Here is an 18,958-nt window from a genome sequence, read left to right as displayed (position 1 = left end):
CTGGAATCTTGAAAAGATGGTGAACCTTATGTCTTTTTAAAAGAAGTCACCAGAAGGTTCCTGGACTTGGCTTGTAAACTAGTCTTACTGGAAGGCACCTATCTGTGGATAATCACCCAGCAGGGGTTGTTTTTTACTTGGGGAGATGTTTACAAAATGTGACAGGCCCAAATTTAAAGAGGTCAGGAGACTTGACTTCTGAAAAGTTTTAGTTTCAAATTGAATTTGACAAAAAGACAGTTGGTTTTGCCTGCCATGAAGACCCAGCTCATTTCTCACTCTTGAAAAGAAACCCTGTATATCCAGTGTGTCAGATTCCTATTTCCTCCTATTTAGAAGAAACCCAGTGTATTGAATGTGTGGGAACTGAAACCCTTGTTGCCACATTCCTGCTGTAAGAACTATTTGAAGCCTCTGTAGCTGTATTTCTTGGAAAGCCTACCCAAACTGATCTTCAACATCGCCTGGAAAGAACTGTTCTAGAGAGATCCCAGTGACATACGTATATATGCATTTGGGACACCAAACCAAAACCAAGGACAAATATTAAGCTGAAGTGTTTTTATTTGTTTTCTTTGTAACAGCGCTACACACAAAAATCCCTTTTATTTTCCCAGTTAACCGGTGTGTGTGCGTGTATATGTGTGTCTGTGTGAGGGGCTAAGATAAATAAGGGGCTTTAATATTTCAATATGTGTGTATGCTTGCATCATTATTGGTTAAGACATGTTTTATAATAAACATAATTTTGTTGTTTATTAAAAGAAACCTGGTTGGTGTGTTTTATTCTGGGAAAAATAGAGTACATGATTGGTATTGGTAAGTGGGAAAATTTAAATATATGTTGATACCTGTGGAGAAGTGGGACTGAATTAACAGTGCACTCCTTCCATCTCGGTCATAACAATAAGGAAGTATGAAATAGCAAAGGGACATTTCATCGATTTCTCCCACTTCTTCCAAGAGATCAACACATTAATATCATCAAGAATTCACCCCAACTTAAATCAGTCTTCTGAGTATATGATAGCGTTGTGGTTAAGGTAGTGAACAAGAATCCCAAAAGTGCTGGCATTAATTTGATTAGTCACATTCTACCAAATTTGCTGGCCTGTCCTTCAGCTCACCTAATGGCTATCATGAGAAACAGGACGTCTTCCCTCTGGTGCACTTGCTGCAGTCAGATTGCAATTGACTCCTCTTTGAAATTGGCTCTATACCTCTGCCAGAACTGCTCTCAGACGTTTTCTTCAACTGTTGCTACAGAATCAAGAGCTACTATTTAAAAAACAATGTTCTTTAAACTGCTGCAGACCTTTAAGATCTGCAACAGCACACTTATTCCAGACACTTATTCAACAAGCACTGAATCAAAGACAGTAGCCTGCCTGGAATTTACTGACATTAATCCCGTGTGATTAAAGATAAATCGGGCTCAGTGTGAGGTTCAAGTGATGTAAAATGTGCACCACCCGCCCTACACTGGGGCAATCAGTCCATGTGACTATAGGTCCCATTGTAGAGTTAGCTTGGTGATAACACTGGCTACAGAAAACAAAATTAGGCCAATGGAATGGTTGGCACCAAGTTCAAAAGTAGAATAAACAGAAAATATATCTTCCATTCCCCAACAATAACATCCTTCATTTTGACCAGCCCATAATATAATCCCTCTCCCCACCGGGTATTTTAAAAATAAAATGTCCTATAAATTGGGCCATGGCCATTTTTGGGTGCACGGGGTATAGTTCATGCCCACCCCTCACTCAAAAGTTGAGACCTAAGGCTCCCTAGATATGATCAAGACCTAAGGCTGTAAGACCTAAATCTGTCATTGAGCGCAGCCCTCTCCCCCCAGTCATATTCCCACAATCACTAGTCTTGTATGAACTGCAATTCAAACTTAATGTAAAGTCTAGTTAAGCTCCAATCTTCCTCTTGTATACACATCTGAGGGTAGTGCAGATAGGTGGGGATAGAAAGAAGAAAAATAGAGGGAAAGAATTCTGTACTCACGTTTTGAGGACAGTACTCCACGTCCTGGTAAAACTTTAGTCCCCTTTCCAGGGATTCCTCTGATTGCTGACAACAAGCTTCCATCCCAACTTTTATTATCTCATTGATTGTTTTGACTGGGAAAGTACATAGGGCCGATTTCCTGAGCAAGACTTTGCTTTTGGGCTCACTTTCTGCAAAAACTCCAAACAACACATCATCTGTTTCTGAAACATCAAGCTCTTTGGCAAGATCTGCACCTGGTTTAGCCAAATAAGCAGCTTGCAATATGTTGTATAGGGTGTCCCCAGCCCCAGTTGTCCTCCTTCTACGTCTTGGCTCAAATTGGCACTCCAGAACAAGCTCACGGTAATTTCTGACCTCATAGTCTCCAAACTTCAACCGAGCGATTCTAGTGTGATAGTTTTTTGAAGTTGTGCTTTCCTTTTGAACAGTTAGAAAATAGACATAATCTTCAGAGCTAAAGGAATAAATATAATCTATAGGGTAGGAGTCTAGAAATTCATCCAGCACAGTTAAAGAAGATTCAGTATTAGAAGGGAATTCAAACCCAACCATTGATCCCAACAGTTTCTTCATTGATATTGACTTTGGACTATAAGATTTTGCCACTGTACTGTTGACTGTGGCACCGATGAACAAATAGGTGACAAATGATTCTTCAAGAACATGCACTTGGGTTCCCAAAGGGCTCGCCACACAGTCAGGACAATGGTCAGGCCTATTGTTTTCCCTCTTGAATAGACACATGACGTCACTTAGATTACCTTGTGCAATATTGTGCTTATAGCAGATGCCATGTTGAGAGCTTCCGCAGTTATATAATAACGGTTCAAAAGTATCAAATACAAGGACTACATTGTCATTATCTTCCATGCCAACTACTGGCTCCCAGTTTGTTGCACAACTTTTGCACATGGCGCAGTCCGGGCTGCCAACCGGACCAGTCTGCAGTTCAGATGTCTTTTCAAGAGTTAAATTTAAAGCATATAACCGGTTCCTCACAGCTAAGTAGATACCTCGTGGATTAGAATTGTGCACCACTATATTCTGGATTGGTTGCTCTGCAGTAAAATTTGTCAGGGTGTACTGGACATCAAAGTTTAGGTGCTTGGGCGCCCTTGCACACTTGTGAGTATCGCAGAATGAAATATTTGTCAACACCCATACAGCTAGCCAGAGGAAGATTTCCGCCCCAAATGTCATCCCGTTGCCAGATGCCACTTCAACAAGGGTGGAGCAGAGGTGAAGAGATCAGCAATTACCAAATTTTCAAATGATCAAGAAAAGATTCTTAACTTGTGAGCAGTCCTGCTTCAATTCTGCTTCAATTCATGACAAAGTAACGAAGAAAATGAGGTTGTAATAAGTCGATGTAGGACAATTTGTCTGCACTAAAGATGAGGTAAAAATCGTGCAGGCCAGACTCAAAACTCGTATTCTCTTCACAGCTGTTCTCTTCCTGCAGAAACCTCCCAGATGGGTATTACTACACCAGAGAGAGAAAAAATAAGAGTTAGACAGCTGAAAATCAAGGAAGGTTGCAGACTTTTCTCCCCTTGTTAAGTGTGAAAACCCCTAAATAACAATTAAAACACAAGCACAAGGAACTTAACAGAACATTCCTTCAGCTGAAGAACTCAACACCTTACACTTGAAAGCACATTCAATCCTTTCATAAAAACAATCATCGCAGGGGAAGTAAAGTCAAAAGAGATTTCATCACCTTGTAATTATATTCATTGCCTTCTGATCCACTCTTCAGAAGTCAGAATTAAAAAATAAACCCTCACCCTTTCATGTTACTCTGAATTGCCACAAAAAGTCTCCCCCACCACCACCACCACCCCTCCCCCTCAACCCCGGTGCCATACATTGTGTTTATCATGAGTATTTTTTAACTTATGCATGAAGACTTTTCCCTTAGAAGACCCTGTCGTTTTCAAGGTCGCTTGCATCCTGCAGATGAGATTTCCTTATAATATTCAATCATCCAACCTTTTTCATTTGAGTTCCCCTGTTTGCATTCCATCCTGGAGTTTTTAAAGAAATCTGCAGTTCTCTCCACTCCCCACAGTGTGATAATGGCCAGATAATTAGTGATGTTGGCTGAGGGATATATATTGGCCTGGACACTGGGAACTCCGCCCCTGCTCTTCTTCGAAATAGTGCTGTGGGATCTAAAAATGCAGAGGTCAATGCTGCGTAATACAACATCCTTGATTGTTGTCACTGGATATCATCTGGATTACTGGTCCCAATTCGCTATTAAAAATAACACACTTAAAGACAACACACTATAATGTTGTCATGTTCAATTAATCACCTGAAATCACTCCCACAATGAATACCAGGTCTGTGATCGAGAGTAATTCACCTTAGCTCAATGCACTCGCCCCAAACACAACCCAAGTTTGGAAGGACAAAGTGCGTGATCCAATCACAGCGATGAGTGTTTATTTGCAGCACAAGTACGAACAATATGAGCATCCTTCAATTCACTTTATTAAAATGCTAAAGGACATTTTTTTTGAAAGGAAGCTAGCCTTACCCATTAATAAAATATTTGGAAGCTGGCATTTCTGCAATTTTCTCTGTAATTAATGAGTCATTGATGAAAGAGGCAAATTCCAACTTTTTCATTTAAAAAAAAGCATTTTATCCCACAAGCCCCTCTCCCTGGCAATGTAGGGTCCTACATCACATGAAACTCACTGAAACAGGTCAACAAATACTAAATGTGCTTTTAGCATTAATGGCTTCCAAAAATATTTTTCCCATTTAGTCTTTTAAATTCAATAACCTCTGTATGATATTAGATGGTAATTATTACCTGAAAGGATGTACTCCAATCTCAAGATTCATCCAAACCTGAAAGCATTTGCGTTTTATTGTGATTTGTGATAATACTTTAGCCCAGTTAGTCACTGTGATTACTGTTGTGCGATAAACTGAAAAGCATCCTATGTCTTCTACACATTTCCTGTATGAGCTAACATTATCACACGCCATCACTTGGTCACTTCATGGGCTTGGGAAGGAGGAGCTATTAATTAAAATACAGCAGAGGATACGATTGGCCTAGAACTCAACTGCAAACCATCAGTCACTGCCAGTCTGCTGCAAGTTCTCTGTGGCAATAGTTCCCCTGAACACTTATGCCCATATGCTTTCCTCAGCTCCTCCTCTCCTTGTTTTTCCACTGTGCAAACAGAAAGCAAAACTTCCTTGGGCCGAGGGTAAATGAGTCATTCAGAGAAGAACAGAGCAACTTTTTAAAAAATTCAGTCACAGGATGTGGGCATCACTGCAAAGCCAGCATTTATTGACCATTACTGATTGGCTTGTTGGCACATCACAGAGCAGTTAAGAGTCAATCACATAGCTGTGGATCTGGAATCAAATACAGGCCAGGCCAGGTAAGGGCAGCAGATTTCCTTCCTAAAGGACATTAGTGAACCAGATGGGTTTTTTACAACAATCTAGTAGTTACATGGGTCACCATGACTGATATTAGCTTTTTATTCCAGATTTATTTATTAAGTGAATTTAAATTAGATTACTAGTCTAGTAATAAAACCACCATGCTACCACTATGTAACATCCACCAGGGATGGCCATTTGTACTGAGTTAGCTCACCTCAGCTCAAGCAGAAACAGGGCCACTGCAAACATCACGAGGTTTGGGTGCGTGGGAAAGAAAAGGAAAAGGAAAATTAGTTTGTACTGTCATTCCTGATGGCTGCCCACTGATTTCCTGCTGAAAATATATGCACAAACATTGGATGAGAAAAGGAGCATAATTAACAGTGATGGTCCTCAACCCAATGGTCACTCGGGGTACGACAGAATAGTGGTAATGCGATAACAACTAAATCGTCTGTTTCTTTTGGCTGTTGCTTGACGGATAAATATTGAACTAGTACAATGGGATCTTTCAAGTCTACCTGACACTCTAGTACAGCACCTGAAGTACTGCATTGTTGGCGAGGTTTGCTCTGGATGTGATATTGAACCCAAGCCCAGCTCAGGCACAATGGGCCAAATGTCTTCCCTCTGTGCTGGAATCACTATGATTCTTAAGATTACTGTCTGCATGTGATCCACGTGGACATTACAGATCCCATGTTATTACCTGAAGAGCAGTAAGTTCTCCTGCCAACCCATCTTCCCCCCTTCAACCAACAATGCAAAATAAAAATTAACCAGTCATTCACCTTGTTGCTATTTTGAGCACGTTAGTGTGTGCAATATTGTTGTGCTTTTTTTGCCTACAGTGACTGCACTGCAAAAAGTGATTCACTCAGCAGTGTTTCACTATAATGATATGATGCTACATAAATACAAACCTCTCTTTCTTCAAAAGGTTTATTATTTGTTAATAATTTGTGATCGTCGGTCACATGTCAGAAAATCTCTGGACAGAAGCTAAACTGAACATCTCACATGAAATTATATTACTTCTTTTTGTTTTCCTTTCTATCATTTTATCCAAAACTCAGCAAATTATAAACAAGCCTGACGGAAAATGTGTACTAATAGATGTCCTTTCTCAAATTCATTGGCTTTTCTGAAGGAGTTGTACAACAGGCTTCAGTGACTGTCACCCTGATCATTATCCAGTAACTTCTGCACAAAAGGTATACACATATAGATGTTGAGCAAGAACAGCATGATCTTTGGCTGTAATGCTCTCTGTTATCGAGCAACCTACTGACGTTTAACGTTGGGGTTCACACATGAAGAAGAGCCACTTGGCTAAGATGTTTGAGTGCTTAGATACCTGTGACCTATACCAGAACAAGGTGGTCATTGTGGTTCTGTTGATAGCAGTCCCACCTTGTGTGCCAGAAGATTGAGAGTTCAAGCCCTGCTCCAGAGACTTGAGTAGAAGACAATCCAGTGTATTAATGAGGGAGTGCTGTACTGTCAGAGGTGCTGCCTTTTGGATGAGATATTAAACCAAGGCCCAATCTGCCCTCTCAGGTGGATGTAAAAGATCCAATGACACAATTTGAAGAGTGGGGAGTTCTCCCCTGTGTCCTGCTTGACATTTTACCTGTGTCCAACGGCACTAAAACAGATTATCTGGTTATCACCACATTGTTGTTTGTGGGATCTTGCTGTTCCCAAATTGGCTGTTTTGTTTCCTACACTACAACACTTTGGCTACACTTTGAAAGTTCATCGATGGTTGTAAAGAGCTTGGGGATGTTCTGAGGTTGTGAAAGGCGCTATATAAATGTAAGTCTTTCCTGTAGCAATATGGATCAGATAAGGAAAGATACTTGTGACTGTCAGGACATAACACCATCACCTATGTGGAAGAAATTTTGTACTGCAGGGGAATTCATTAAAAGATAGGGCATGTCAACTTCAATCCCCTTTTCATACCTGCCTTACACTTCCGTTTAACGTGTAATTGGACATGGCTGGTTGATTGGTAGTGAGATACAATAATAATTATGTCCTTTTTTGCTGCACTTTGGAACTGCTTGCTCCGACAATGCCATTTCATTTTGTTGCATTAATAATCAGAGCCTCATATACTATAACAGTTCTGTTGTTGAACATTTGTAGCAATATTGAATCATTACTCCATTCACTGTCATTAGGAGAAGTCACATCCTAAAGAGATGCATGCTTCTTCAATCCTCCAGGCAAATCAGTCTGAAACCAAAGAGGAAATGAGATTTGTGGGAATAGTTCCAGGGATGAAGGACTTTGGTTGTGTGGATTCATTAGAGAGGCTGGGGCCGTTCTTCTTGGAGACGAAAGGGTTAGGAGGAGATTTGATGGAAGTTTTCACGATCATGAGGGATGCGGACGGAGGGAATGGGGAGAGGCTGGTTCCATTGGTGGAAGGGTCAAGAACCAGAGACACCTATTTGGGGTGATTGGCAAAAGAGCCAGAGGCAACATGAGGAATAAACTTTATTGCGCAGTGCGTGGCTGGAATCTGGAGCACACTGCCTGGGAGTGTGGTGGAGACAGATTCAATTGTGGCTTTCAAAAGAGAACTGGATACTTATCTGAACAGAAAGAAAATGTGCTGGGCTATGAGGAAAGGGTGGGGGAGTTGGACTAGAAAGGCTGCTCTTGCAGAGAGCTGGCACAGACACAATGGGCTGAATGGCCTCTTTCTGTGCCATAACCATTCTATGATTCTACCCAGGTGCCAAAGATTCCAATAGATGCTTTGCCAAATCATCCATGTCTCCCAACCACCTGCTCCCATCAACAGGTAGCTGCAGGATTTGTTTTTGCAATTAATACAAAGCCAGAGCAGTAACTTCCATTTCAGATGTTTTAAGAAGACACCATATGCTTCTTTCACCCTTTCAAAAGAGGAAAGGGCTTGAAAAATGACGCATAAAAGAAGCATGTTAAAGCTTACTTCCAACTCTTTACCATGCTGAGTAAATTACCCACAGCTTTAAAGAAGGGGAAAAGTCCCCACCAGTTATTCTGACCCGATGCACCCATTTTTGATGTAATTAACCAGTGATTGGATTAGCAATGACACACCACTGTCTATGTCAAAGCAGAGCCCCTGTATTCCTTTTTAGCAGCTCCCCTGTCACCCTCTTCTTCCAGCTAACATAAATATATACACATGGCTCTTTCACTAAACATGGTGATAACTAGCAGTGTACAAACCTGGAATTTCACCTTTAAACACAGCACCCACAAAACACAACTTTGAGCTTCAAATTTGCCCTGCAACTTTTTTTTTTAATAAAACATGTTATTTTGGCTCTTACTGCTCATGAAAAAAAAGTTTCCTGGATTCCTCCCCTCTCCCATGGCCAAAGTATACACCAATGCAAACATCAGTTCTTGCAGAAAGTTAACTCATGTCTGGTAGCCTGGCCAGACTGAAGGTCAGGACTCCAACAAGTTCTGGAATCACTAAAAGTGGCAAAAAGAATCAAGTGTTTTCAATTTTACTGAACCTATTTTACATCCAAGTTGATGCGATCTGAAAAACATCAACTGCAATCCAAAATATAATAATAACCATGTCTTTCTTCAGAAAGTGCATGATGCAAATCTACTGAAGCAGGCTTTATATTGGAGTCAGACTTCCCAAAAATTACAACACAACAGCTCAGAAATGCAAAATAAAGTCTATTTAAAAAAATCAGGAATCAATGGTAAATCCAAAAAGTTTGCTCAATGTTTTACAACAAACATTTCCGTACAGAATCGTTCCCACTTTACGCCATTTAACATCCCTCATTCTGAAAGAAGTGAGGTGCCAACAGGTAATTGTCATTCCCATTTATTGCACTCAAAAAGATTCAATTTTACTTAGAGTCTGTAGTATATTTTGTGAATCAGGGATTTCATTATTTTTAATCAGATTTAAATGAGTTGTAAACAGAAGTGATCCAAATATTTCACAACAAAAACAATGAAATGTAGTGAAATAGAGAGAGTACCAAAAAGTACATGGATCAAGGGAGTGTTGGTGGGTGGTGGGGGCGGTGGGGGCGGGGGGGGGGGGGGGTGTGGCGGTGCAGTGGGGGTGAGGACGGGGAAGGTGCTGGTGGTGATGTTCAGGTATGGCACAGTCAGGAGTCAGTAAATAGGTACACAGGTAAGTCAAACTTCATTTTTTCACCAATTCTGCCAAAACCTAAAAGCCTGAGCCTCTACTGAGATAACTCAATGAATTGAGACATCATACTAGTGGCACTCATGGAGTTAAGTACTTTGATATGAAGGTGCACCATACATAAAATGTTTTGAGGACTTGTGTTAACAATTATGGGCATTGGTTCATTTGGAAAACTGCAAAGATTCCATGGATGTGGTTTTCTTTACAAGGGCCACTGGGAAGACACTTGAGCTTTGTGTTTAAAAACAACCTTAGCTGGATGTCACATGTCTTAAGCTAAATAAACAGCAGGAAACTTGGTAGCCAGGGGAGTTGTTTACAGAGATGTGACATGGCAAGAGTTATGGTGCTCAAAAGTGGGTTTCATTTTTGATTACTGTTTTGAGTCAGTTGGGTTTGTAGCCTGCTGAAAGAAACACCCAGCTTGCCTTTCTCGAAGAGACCCTGGAAAATCCAGTGTGTTATAGCTAAAACCCATGATGCCGCATTTCTCCTGAGAAACTCCTGGAAAGCCTGTCAGGTTAATTCTTGACGCCGCTTGAAAAAAACTGCTCCAGAAAAGATCCCAGTGACCCATCTCCGTGTACCTAGACACTAGACCAAGGACAACTGATATCCTTCCATATCTTCTCCTTTTCCTTCAAGAACGAACAAGTATTTGGCCAAAGTAATTTTTTTTTTGTCTTTTTATAAAGTGAATCTCTGCAGAGAAAACTTTTTATTTAATCTATCTTTTATTGGTGTGTGTGTGTGTGTGTGCCTGTGTGTGTGTTGGGTATCTAGAAGGGAATATCTATTTATATTCATATTTCAAACTGTGTGTTAATGCTTTGCACCTTTACTGGGTAAGTTTTGTTTTATAATAAACTGATAATTTTGTTGTTTATTAAAGAAACCTGGTTGCTGTATTTTATTCTGGGATAAACAGTCGAGTCTATGATTGACCATATCGGTAACTGGGTAAGCCTTTAAATGTTTGTTGTGAGCTGTGGAGAAGTGGAACTACAAAAAGACAGTACACTCCTCCTACCTCGCTCGTAACAACATAAAGAACGGAATGCCGATTTCCAAGACATATTCTAAAGCAAACGTGCAAAATTCAACAATAAATGATTAGCATTCAGATTTACAATGTTACGTCCATAGTAATTTTAGTTTGAAGCAGAAGTGTCATTCTACTAATTCACCTCAAGTGCTATCCAGTCAGGACTCTACAACATGTCAATATGTAGTGCCTTTAACATAGTGTCAGGCAAACCCCACCCCCCCCCCCCCCCGCCACCCCCACCACCTGCCAAGACTGAGGCATACATGATTTTGCCACATGAGCACTAAAATTTAAAATTGCAAGCCCTTGACTGGAAGGACATTTGCATAGTACTAACAGTCATGGATTCCCCAGTACACAGAAAAAGTGGTCAGACCAGTTTTAGTCACATGACTAGCTGGCTGTTGAGATTTGAACTTCCAACAAAGGATTCAAACTCAGAAAGCTCCTGGCTCCTGGTTTGATAAGACCTCTCTCCTGTCTGCCCCCATCTCACTTTCACCAGCTTCGGAAACCACTGAAGACACGTAAACTCAAAGAGAGAAAAAGGCTCCTACGTGAACAAGGTTTAAAAGGAACACCGGGCCCCAACGAAACGCAATACCATATCTTCAATCAAGGACTACAGCGAGCTCGAGAAACAGTAACAAGATATTGCTTCAAACAATTCTACTTATCTTTGCTTCTGCTCTTGTCTGTCCCTATTTACATGTGTATCGCGTGTGCAAGCTACCGTGGGCGCGTCGTATATGTATAGGATTTAACCGTATTAGAGTTTAAGTTTAAGGTTTAATAAATTTCTTCTTTCTTCTTTAAACCAAAGAAAGCCTGTTTGTGCTAATTTCTTTGCCTTATAATTGGAAAGTTGTGAACAAGGATTCACAAAGGGGGAGCTCAAAATACAGTGTGTTTAAAATTAAACTCTGTTACAATAAGACCAGGTGAAGACAGTAAAATACCCCTAGACACCTTTCTCAGCTGGTTGTAAAAATAGTAAAATGTCCCAATGTGCTTTGCAAGAGCATTACCAGACCAAAATCCATAGCCACATAAGGGGAAGTAACTAGAACTTGGACAAAATAGTAGGCTTTATGGAGAGACAGAAAGGAAAGGAGTGAGAGGGATAGAGGCGAAGAGGTTTCGGGAGGGAATTGCAGAGCTCAGGGTCTAGGCAACTGAAAGCACAGACGCCAAAGGTGAAGTGAAGGAGATGCACAGGAGGTCTGAATTGGAGGAGCACAGAGATTTCAGATGGTCTGCTAAAATTGCTTTAAAAATTATCAAATCAAAAAAAAATCTTGCTTCAGATTTTCTCTCTCTCTTCTAGGTTTTATATGCACTCCACCCCAGTCAAAGCAACTAAACCTGCTCCCAGGCTGGCTGCTGAGAATCACAGCTAGGAAGATACAGTAGCCCATGTTTTAACTCAGCCTTACATTTTCCATCATGGCACAACTGGGCCTACCGGGCAAGGATCAGCAGACAGAGACCCACATAGTAACAACATTGTAAACAAAAAGCATAGCCATATACAACACACACAACTGTTCAGTGCACGGGAATTTTAACATCCAAGTACAGATTTACAAATTCTAATATTTCTTTTAACCTTAGAAAATACCTGTCACATGTCTTGCAGAGACAAGAGCTAAGGAGTGCATTTTAAAAATTGAAATTTAAAGGAAAACATATCTTCACTACCTGACTGTTTCAACAATGAATAGCTGTATTAAATAGACCAAGAAGGTCCCTGGTTCAGTTTGGCTCCGAGTTAGATGATCTCAGACAGAGTGGTTGCAAAGGACATTATAAATGGCCCCAATCCAACTGGGTGATAGCAGGGAGAAAGAAGGCTCCCATTCCTGAGCACTATCCAATGACCCTGCTAGATGTGAGGATATTGTGCAATGGCAGGTCCGAGTTGAAACACTCGCCTCCTGTAATTGAATACCCATCTAACACTCACTATCCATACTCACAAAAAATAAGGGCCTCAAATAAGGTAGCAATGGACAATTTCATGGGAACATAGGAACAGGAGTAGACCATTGAGCCCCTTAAGCCTGCTCCACCATTTAATCAGATCATGAATGATCTGTACAATGACAATCTGTCCCTTGCTGCAGAGCTCGATACACGCATGGGGAAAGCAGCTCCCACCCTCGGCTGACCCGTGAAACATGCATGGGCTAACACCAAGCTGACTCTTAGGACCAAGCTGATTGTTTATAAGGCCTGTGTTCTCAGCACCTTGCTGTATGGCTGTGAACCATAGAAACCATAGAACCATAGAAAATTTACAGCACAGAAGGAGGCCATTCAGCCCATCGTGCCTGCACCGGCCAAAAAATAATAGCCACCCAATCTAATCCCACCTTCCAGCACCCGGTCCGTAGCCTTGCAGGTTACCTCACATTTCTCTGGATTGAATTCCATTTGCCACTTTTCCACACACTCAACCAAACCATTGATATCTTTCTGGAGTCTGTGGCTATCCTCTTCACTATCAACTACACGGCCAATTTTTGTGTCATCGGCAAATTTCCCAATCATGCCTCCCACATTTATGTCTGAATCATTAATATATACCACAAACAGCAAGGGACCCAACACTGAGCCCTGTGGAACGCCACTGGAAACCACTTTCCATTCACAAAAACATCCGTCGACTTCTATCCTTTGTTTCCTCATACTGAGCCAATTTTGGATCTAACCTGCCACATTCCCCTGTATCCCATGAGCTTTCATTTTTCTGACCAGTCTGCCATGCGGGACCTTGTCAAATGCCTTATTAAAATCCACATCTACTGCACTACCCTCATCAATCCTCCTTGTTCCTTCTTCAAAAAATTCAATCAAGTTAGTAAAACATGACCTTCCCTTAACAAATCCATGCTGACTATCCCTGATTAATCCGTGCCTATCTAAGTGGCAATTTATCCTGTCTCTCAGAATTGATTCTAACAATTTGCCCACCACCGAGGTCAGACTGACCGGCCTATAATTATTTAGACTATCCCTCACACCCTTTTTAAACAATGGTATAACGTTCGCAGACCTCCAGTCATCTGGTACCTCACCTGTATCTCATGAGGATTTGAAGATGATCATCATCACATCCGTTATTTCCTCCTTGGCTTCCTTTAACAACCTGGGATGCAATCCATCTGGCCCTGGCGATTTGCCCACTTTCAAGGATGTCAGACCCTCTAGTACTTCCCCTCTCATTATGCTTATCGTATATAACATTTCACACACCTCTTTAACTACAATGCCTGCATCATCCCTCTCCTTTGTGAAGACAGAGACAAAAAACTCATTAAGAACCCTGCCCACATCTTCTGCATCCACACATAAGTTCCTTTGTACATCTCTGATAGGCCCTACCCTTTCCTTAGTTTTCCTCTTGCTCTTAATGTACTGATAAAACATCTTTGTGTTTTCCTTGATTTTATCTGCCAATAATTTTTCATGTTCTCTCTTTGCTTTCCTAATTTCCTTTTGTACTTAACCCCTGCACTTTCTATACTCCTCCAAGCTTTCTAAAGTATTAAGTTTTTTGTGCTCGTCATAAGCTTTTTCTGCTTGAACTTATCTTGTATGTTTCTAGATAACCAGAGGGCTCTAGATTTGGCCATACCACCCTCTATATTTGTGGGGACATGCCTACACTGTACCTGCAGAATCTCGCTTTCGAATGCCTCCCTCTGGTTCTCCATGATTTTCCTTCAAGTAGCTGCATCCAGTCCACTTTTGCCAGATCACCTCTCAGTTTTGTAAAATTTGCCTTCCCCCAATTTAGAATTTTTACTCCTGTTTTATCTTTGTCCTTTATCATAGATAGATACAGCACTGAAACAGGCCGTTCGGCCCACCAAGTCTGTGCTCTCTGTTTCCTGTTCGCTAGCCAATCTTCTATCCATGCCAATATGTTACCCCCTACATCATGAGCTTTTATTTTCTACAATAACCTTTGATGTGGCACCTTATCAAATGCCTTCTAGAAATCTAAGTACAACACATCCACTAGTTCCCCTTTACCAACAGCACATGTAACTCCCTCAAAGAAATCCAATAAATTGGTTAAACATGATTTCCCTTTCATAAAACCATGTTGACTCTGCCTGATTACTTTGAATTTTTCTAAATGTCTTGCTATAATGTCTTTAATAATAGCTTCTAACATTTTCCATAAGACAGATATTAAGCTAACTGGCCTGTACTTTCCTGCTTTCTGTCTCCCTCCCTTTTTGAATAAAGGAGTTACATTCGTTAATTTCCAATCTAATGAACCTTCCCCAAATCTAGGGAATTTTGGAAAATTAAAACTAACACATCAACTATCCCACTAGCCGGATGATCTCATGAGCTGGATGGACTCCTCCATTCTCTGCCCATGACCCCGCACTTCCTCAGGGAATTCTTTTCCATGATTATGTTAAAATTAACTGTATCATGGTCACTATCTCCAAAATGGTCACCCACTACTATTTCATGCACATGCCCAGTTTCATTACTGAAGACTAAATCTAGAATTGCGCCCCCTCTTGTTACATGCTGGCTAAAAAAGTTCTCTTGAATGCAGTTCAAGAATTTTGTACCCTGTGTCCTTCACATTGTTTATATCCCAGTTGATATTAGGGTAGTTGAAATCCCCAACTATTATTGCCCGAGAGTTTGTGCACTCAGAAATTTGCCTACATATTTGTTCTTCTAACTACCTCTCACTATTTGGGGGTCTATAGTACACTCCTAGTAGTCTGGCTGTCCCTTTCTTATTTCTGAGCTCAACTCATGTGGCCTTAATTGATGATTTATTTAGCATATCATTCCTCCTAGCTGTATTGATTCTTTAACCAAGATTGCTACAGCCCCTCCTTTTTCATTCCCCTCTGTACCCTGCCTGAAAACTGTATATCCAGGGATGTTGAGCTGCTATTCTTGCCCCTCTTTAAGCCAAGTTTCTGTTATTGCAACGATATCATGCTGCCATGCGTCTATCTGTGCCCTCAGTTCATCGGTTTTATTTACTATACTCCTTGCATTTAAATAAATACCTTTTAACACTGCCAAATTCCTGTGCTGCACACTTTCTCATATTTCCTTTTTCTGTCTTTCAGAGTCACTCGCTAATTTTCTGCCTCCCGATCCCTGTTCTGAAATTGTCCTATCCGAAACTGCCCTCAGGTTCCCATCCCCCTGCCAAACTAGTTTAAACCATCCCCAACAGCACTAGCAAACCTTCCTGCAAGGATACAGCTACCAGGAAAAGAAGCTCAATAATTTCCATCTTTGCTGTCTGCTGTGCATTATGAGTGTATCCTGGCAGGACAAAATCAATAATGCGGCAGTCCTCTAAATGGCAGAGTTCCCAAGTGTGTTGGTGCTAATCAATTTGGTGGATCAGACACATCGGCAGGATGGAAGAACAGTTGCATACCCAAGGACCTTCAGTATTGTGAGGGTAGCCAGGGCCAGACGACCAGTGGGGTGCCCAAAGCTCCGCTTCAAGGACGTTTGCAAGAGTGACATGAAGGCCCTAAATGTCGACTATCACAACTGGGAGCCACTAGCTGGTGAAAGAGGGCAATGGCGACACATCCTGTGGACTGGTGTGCACTACCATGACAACCAGTGGTGACAGCAGCTTGGCAACAGGTGCCAATGTCAAAAAACAACAACTCACAACGTCACTTGGCGTCTTCATGTGTGGCACTTGTGACAGAACCTGCCTCTCAAGGATTGGCCTTCACAGCCAAGAGCAAAGTTGCACCAAGAGAAGACACCCCACCTAAATGGATTGTTTGCTGCGTGTCCATCATCTTTCATAGCTGGAAGGATGCCAACCAACAATCTGTACCTCAACTCCTTTTACTCACTGTAGCTCCATAGCCCCTGATATCCTGACCTAACATAATAGTTATAAATCTCAATGTTGCAAGTTCCAATTGACCCAACATCCATAGCCTTTGAAGGAAGGGAGTTGCAGATTTCCCCTAACCTTTTGTGTAAAAGTGCGAGGGGGGACGGGTTGCGGGGAATGGGGATGCGAGGGGGAGGGGTGCAGGGGGAGGGGATGGGGGGAACGGGGTGTTGGGGGAAGGGCTTTTTCAAGTGAATTTAGAAACTTATGTAACAGCTGTGGATAAGAAATTCTGTTAGTGTTGATGCGCGGGCAGCCCTTCTGCTTGGAGTGATGCAGCTTCTTTGGCTTGAGTCTAACTTTGCTGCAAACCGGGGAGTGGTCAGTGTCGCAGTCCGCACTGTGGAAGCTGCATGTGATTAGGACACTGTTTAAAGAGGCTCGCCTAGTGATGATGAGGTCCGGCTGGTGCCAACGACGTGATCTTGGGTGCCTCCATGAAACCTAGTGACAGGGTCTAGTGTGAAAGAACGAGTTGGTGATGCAGAGGTTGTGATTGGTACACAACTCCAGCAGTCTCTGTCCATTCTCATTCATCCTTCCACATGAAGTCCTGTGACATTGATCACAAGTCGTGGGAGTCAGAACTGGCAGACAGGCATAAAGGCGGGGCTAAAGAGTGGCGAGTCGAAGAGACTTAGCAGTTGGCAGGAAAAAAGACAGAAGCGCAAGGAGAGAGCCAACCGTGTAACAGCCCCGACAACCAATTTTATCTGCAGCGCCTGTAGAAGAGTCTGTCACTCTAGAATTGGCCTTTATAGCCACTCCAGGCGCTGCTTCACAAACCACTGACCACCTCCAGGCGCTTACCCATTGTCTCTCGAGACAAGGAGGCCAAAGAAGAAGAAGTCTAAAGTGGATGACCTCACATGTGCCCATAGTTTTTCCACTCACTTAATCTGTCTGTGGCCCTTTGCAACTTGCTGCTCACATCTGCACTACTTACTATCCCTCTTAACTGAGTGTCATCTGCAAACTTCGATATACACTCTCTATTCCTTCATCCAAAAAAGTTGAGGCCCCATAGCAGATCCTACTGGTCACATCCTGTAAATCTGAGTACGTGCCCTTTAGTCCCATATCTACAATTTCCAATTCAAACCAAAAGGCTATCTTAAATTCCATGTGCTCTCATTTTTGCCAATAATTTTTAGTGCAAAGTCATCTTTCTGGAAGTCCATATTGATAACATTCATAGACACTCCTTTGTCTGCCTACTAACAATAACCATTTCCTCAAAGAAAGCAACAAAGTTAGTCAAACATAACTTAGCTTCATGCTGGCTCTCTCTGCTCATCTCACATTTGCACAAGTGCTCACTCGCTTCTATTCTTACTGATAGATTCTGTTAACTTTCTCACAACTGACTTTACATTTCCAGCTATGGAACTGTATCTCATCACGGAATCAGATCTTTCAGCAGAGGAGAAGGGCAGGGAAGAACATTGATAGAACAAGACATTAAAAAAAACATAGGCACACCTTCTCAACAGGCACATACACACAGAGCATAAAAATATTTAGTCCTCTCTGCGATTGCCAGTTCCAGGAATGTACAGTATTGCACAATTGCGTCATTGACATTTGCTTGTTATCCCTGGATTCTGATCAAAATAGAACTGGAACTCCCAGGAAGGGTTAAAGACACACACCACAAATACCATAACTAACCACTACTGCAATAAAAAAGCTTTAAATATCTCAGTAACTGACTGTAGCAGGGAAGAGCATAAACTTGCGAACATTATAATTACAAATGCAACAAAGGAAAGTGGCTCACTCACTTGGTTAATTCTTTTTCAAAAACAAAGCACAAGCATTGCCACATACTGCCCCAGCTTCCTCCTGCGATAGGATTTTGGGAATTGCACAACAAGATATTTCATTAAGTATTTGCCTTAAAAAGTATTGTGCATTGTGCATCTCGATTTCCAGTTACATTATGAACATCAAAATTATTCCTACTGATAAACATGATGAGGGTTTACCCTCATCAGACAGCAGTGAAAGCCAAGAGAGGAGCAGAGGCATCAAAAATAGTTAGTGTTCTCAAAGGGTCACATGCAGCCCAGACTACCCAACACAAGACAGGAATATACTAACAGATCTCCCAGGACATCATTCACAGTAAAGCAGTACAGATGCTGTTTTACAAAGATTAAGACAATACGTATTATTCTGCCATGGGGAGGGGTGGGGCGCTGTGGGTAACTGGCCTGGCCCTCTAAAGCTACTGAGATCAGTTTTCCAAGGCAACACTGACTGCCAAACAATTACAGATTGGTTGCTGCCAAGGAGGGGAGATTACAGATTGATAGATGCTTGCAAATTTCTGGCTCCATGTCAG

General features: G+C 41.6%; 1 protein-coding gene across 3 annotated transcripts in view; it reads right to left on the bottom strand.

Annotated features, from left to right (window-relative positions):
- Positions 1-18,958, bottom strand: part of mst1rb (macrophage stimulating 1 receptor b) — a 131,269-nt gene that overhangs the window by 111,419 nt on the left and 892 nt on the right. For 2 of the 3 annotated variants that reach the window (XM_068052054.1, XM_068052056.1), the window contains exon 2: positions 2,017-3,505. In XM_068052054.1, the coding sequence (XP_067908155.1) occupies positions 2,017-3,222 (1,206 nt within the window). In that variant the 5' untranslated portion in view covers positions 3,223-3,505. Of the gene's footprint in view, positions 1-2,016; positions 3,506-5,656; positions 5,682-18,958 lie in introns of all 3 variants that reach the window. The other variant, XM_068052055.1, reaches the window with a different exon arrangement.

Source organism: Heterodontus francisci, chromosome 19 (assembly GCF_036365525.1).
Source record: "Heterodontus francisci isolate sHetFra1 chromosome 19, sHetFra1.hap1, whole genome shotgun sequence".
NCBI classification, from domain to species: Eukaryota; Metazoa; Chordata; class Chondrichthyes; order Heterodontiformes; family Heterodontidae; genus Heterodontus; species Heterodontus francisci.
Note: the sequence above shows the minus strand (reverse complement) of the source record. Positions and strands in the feature narration are given on the sequence as shown.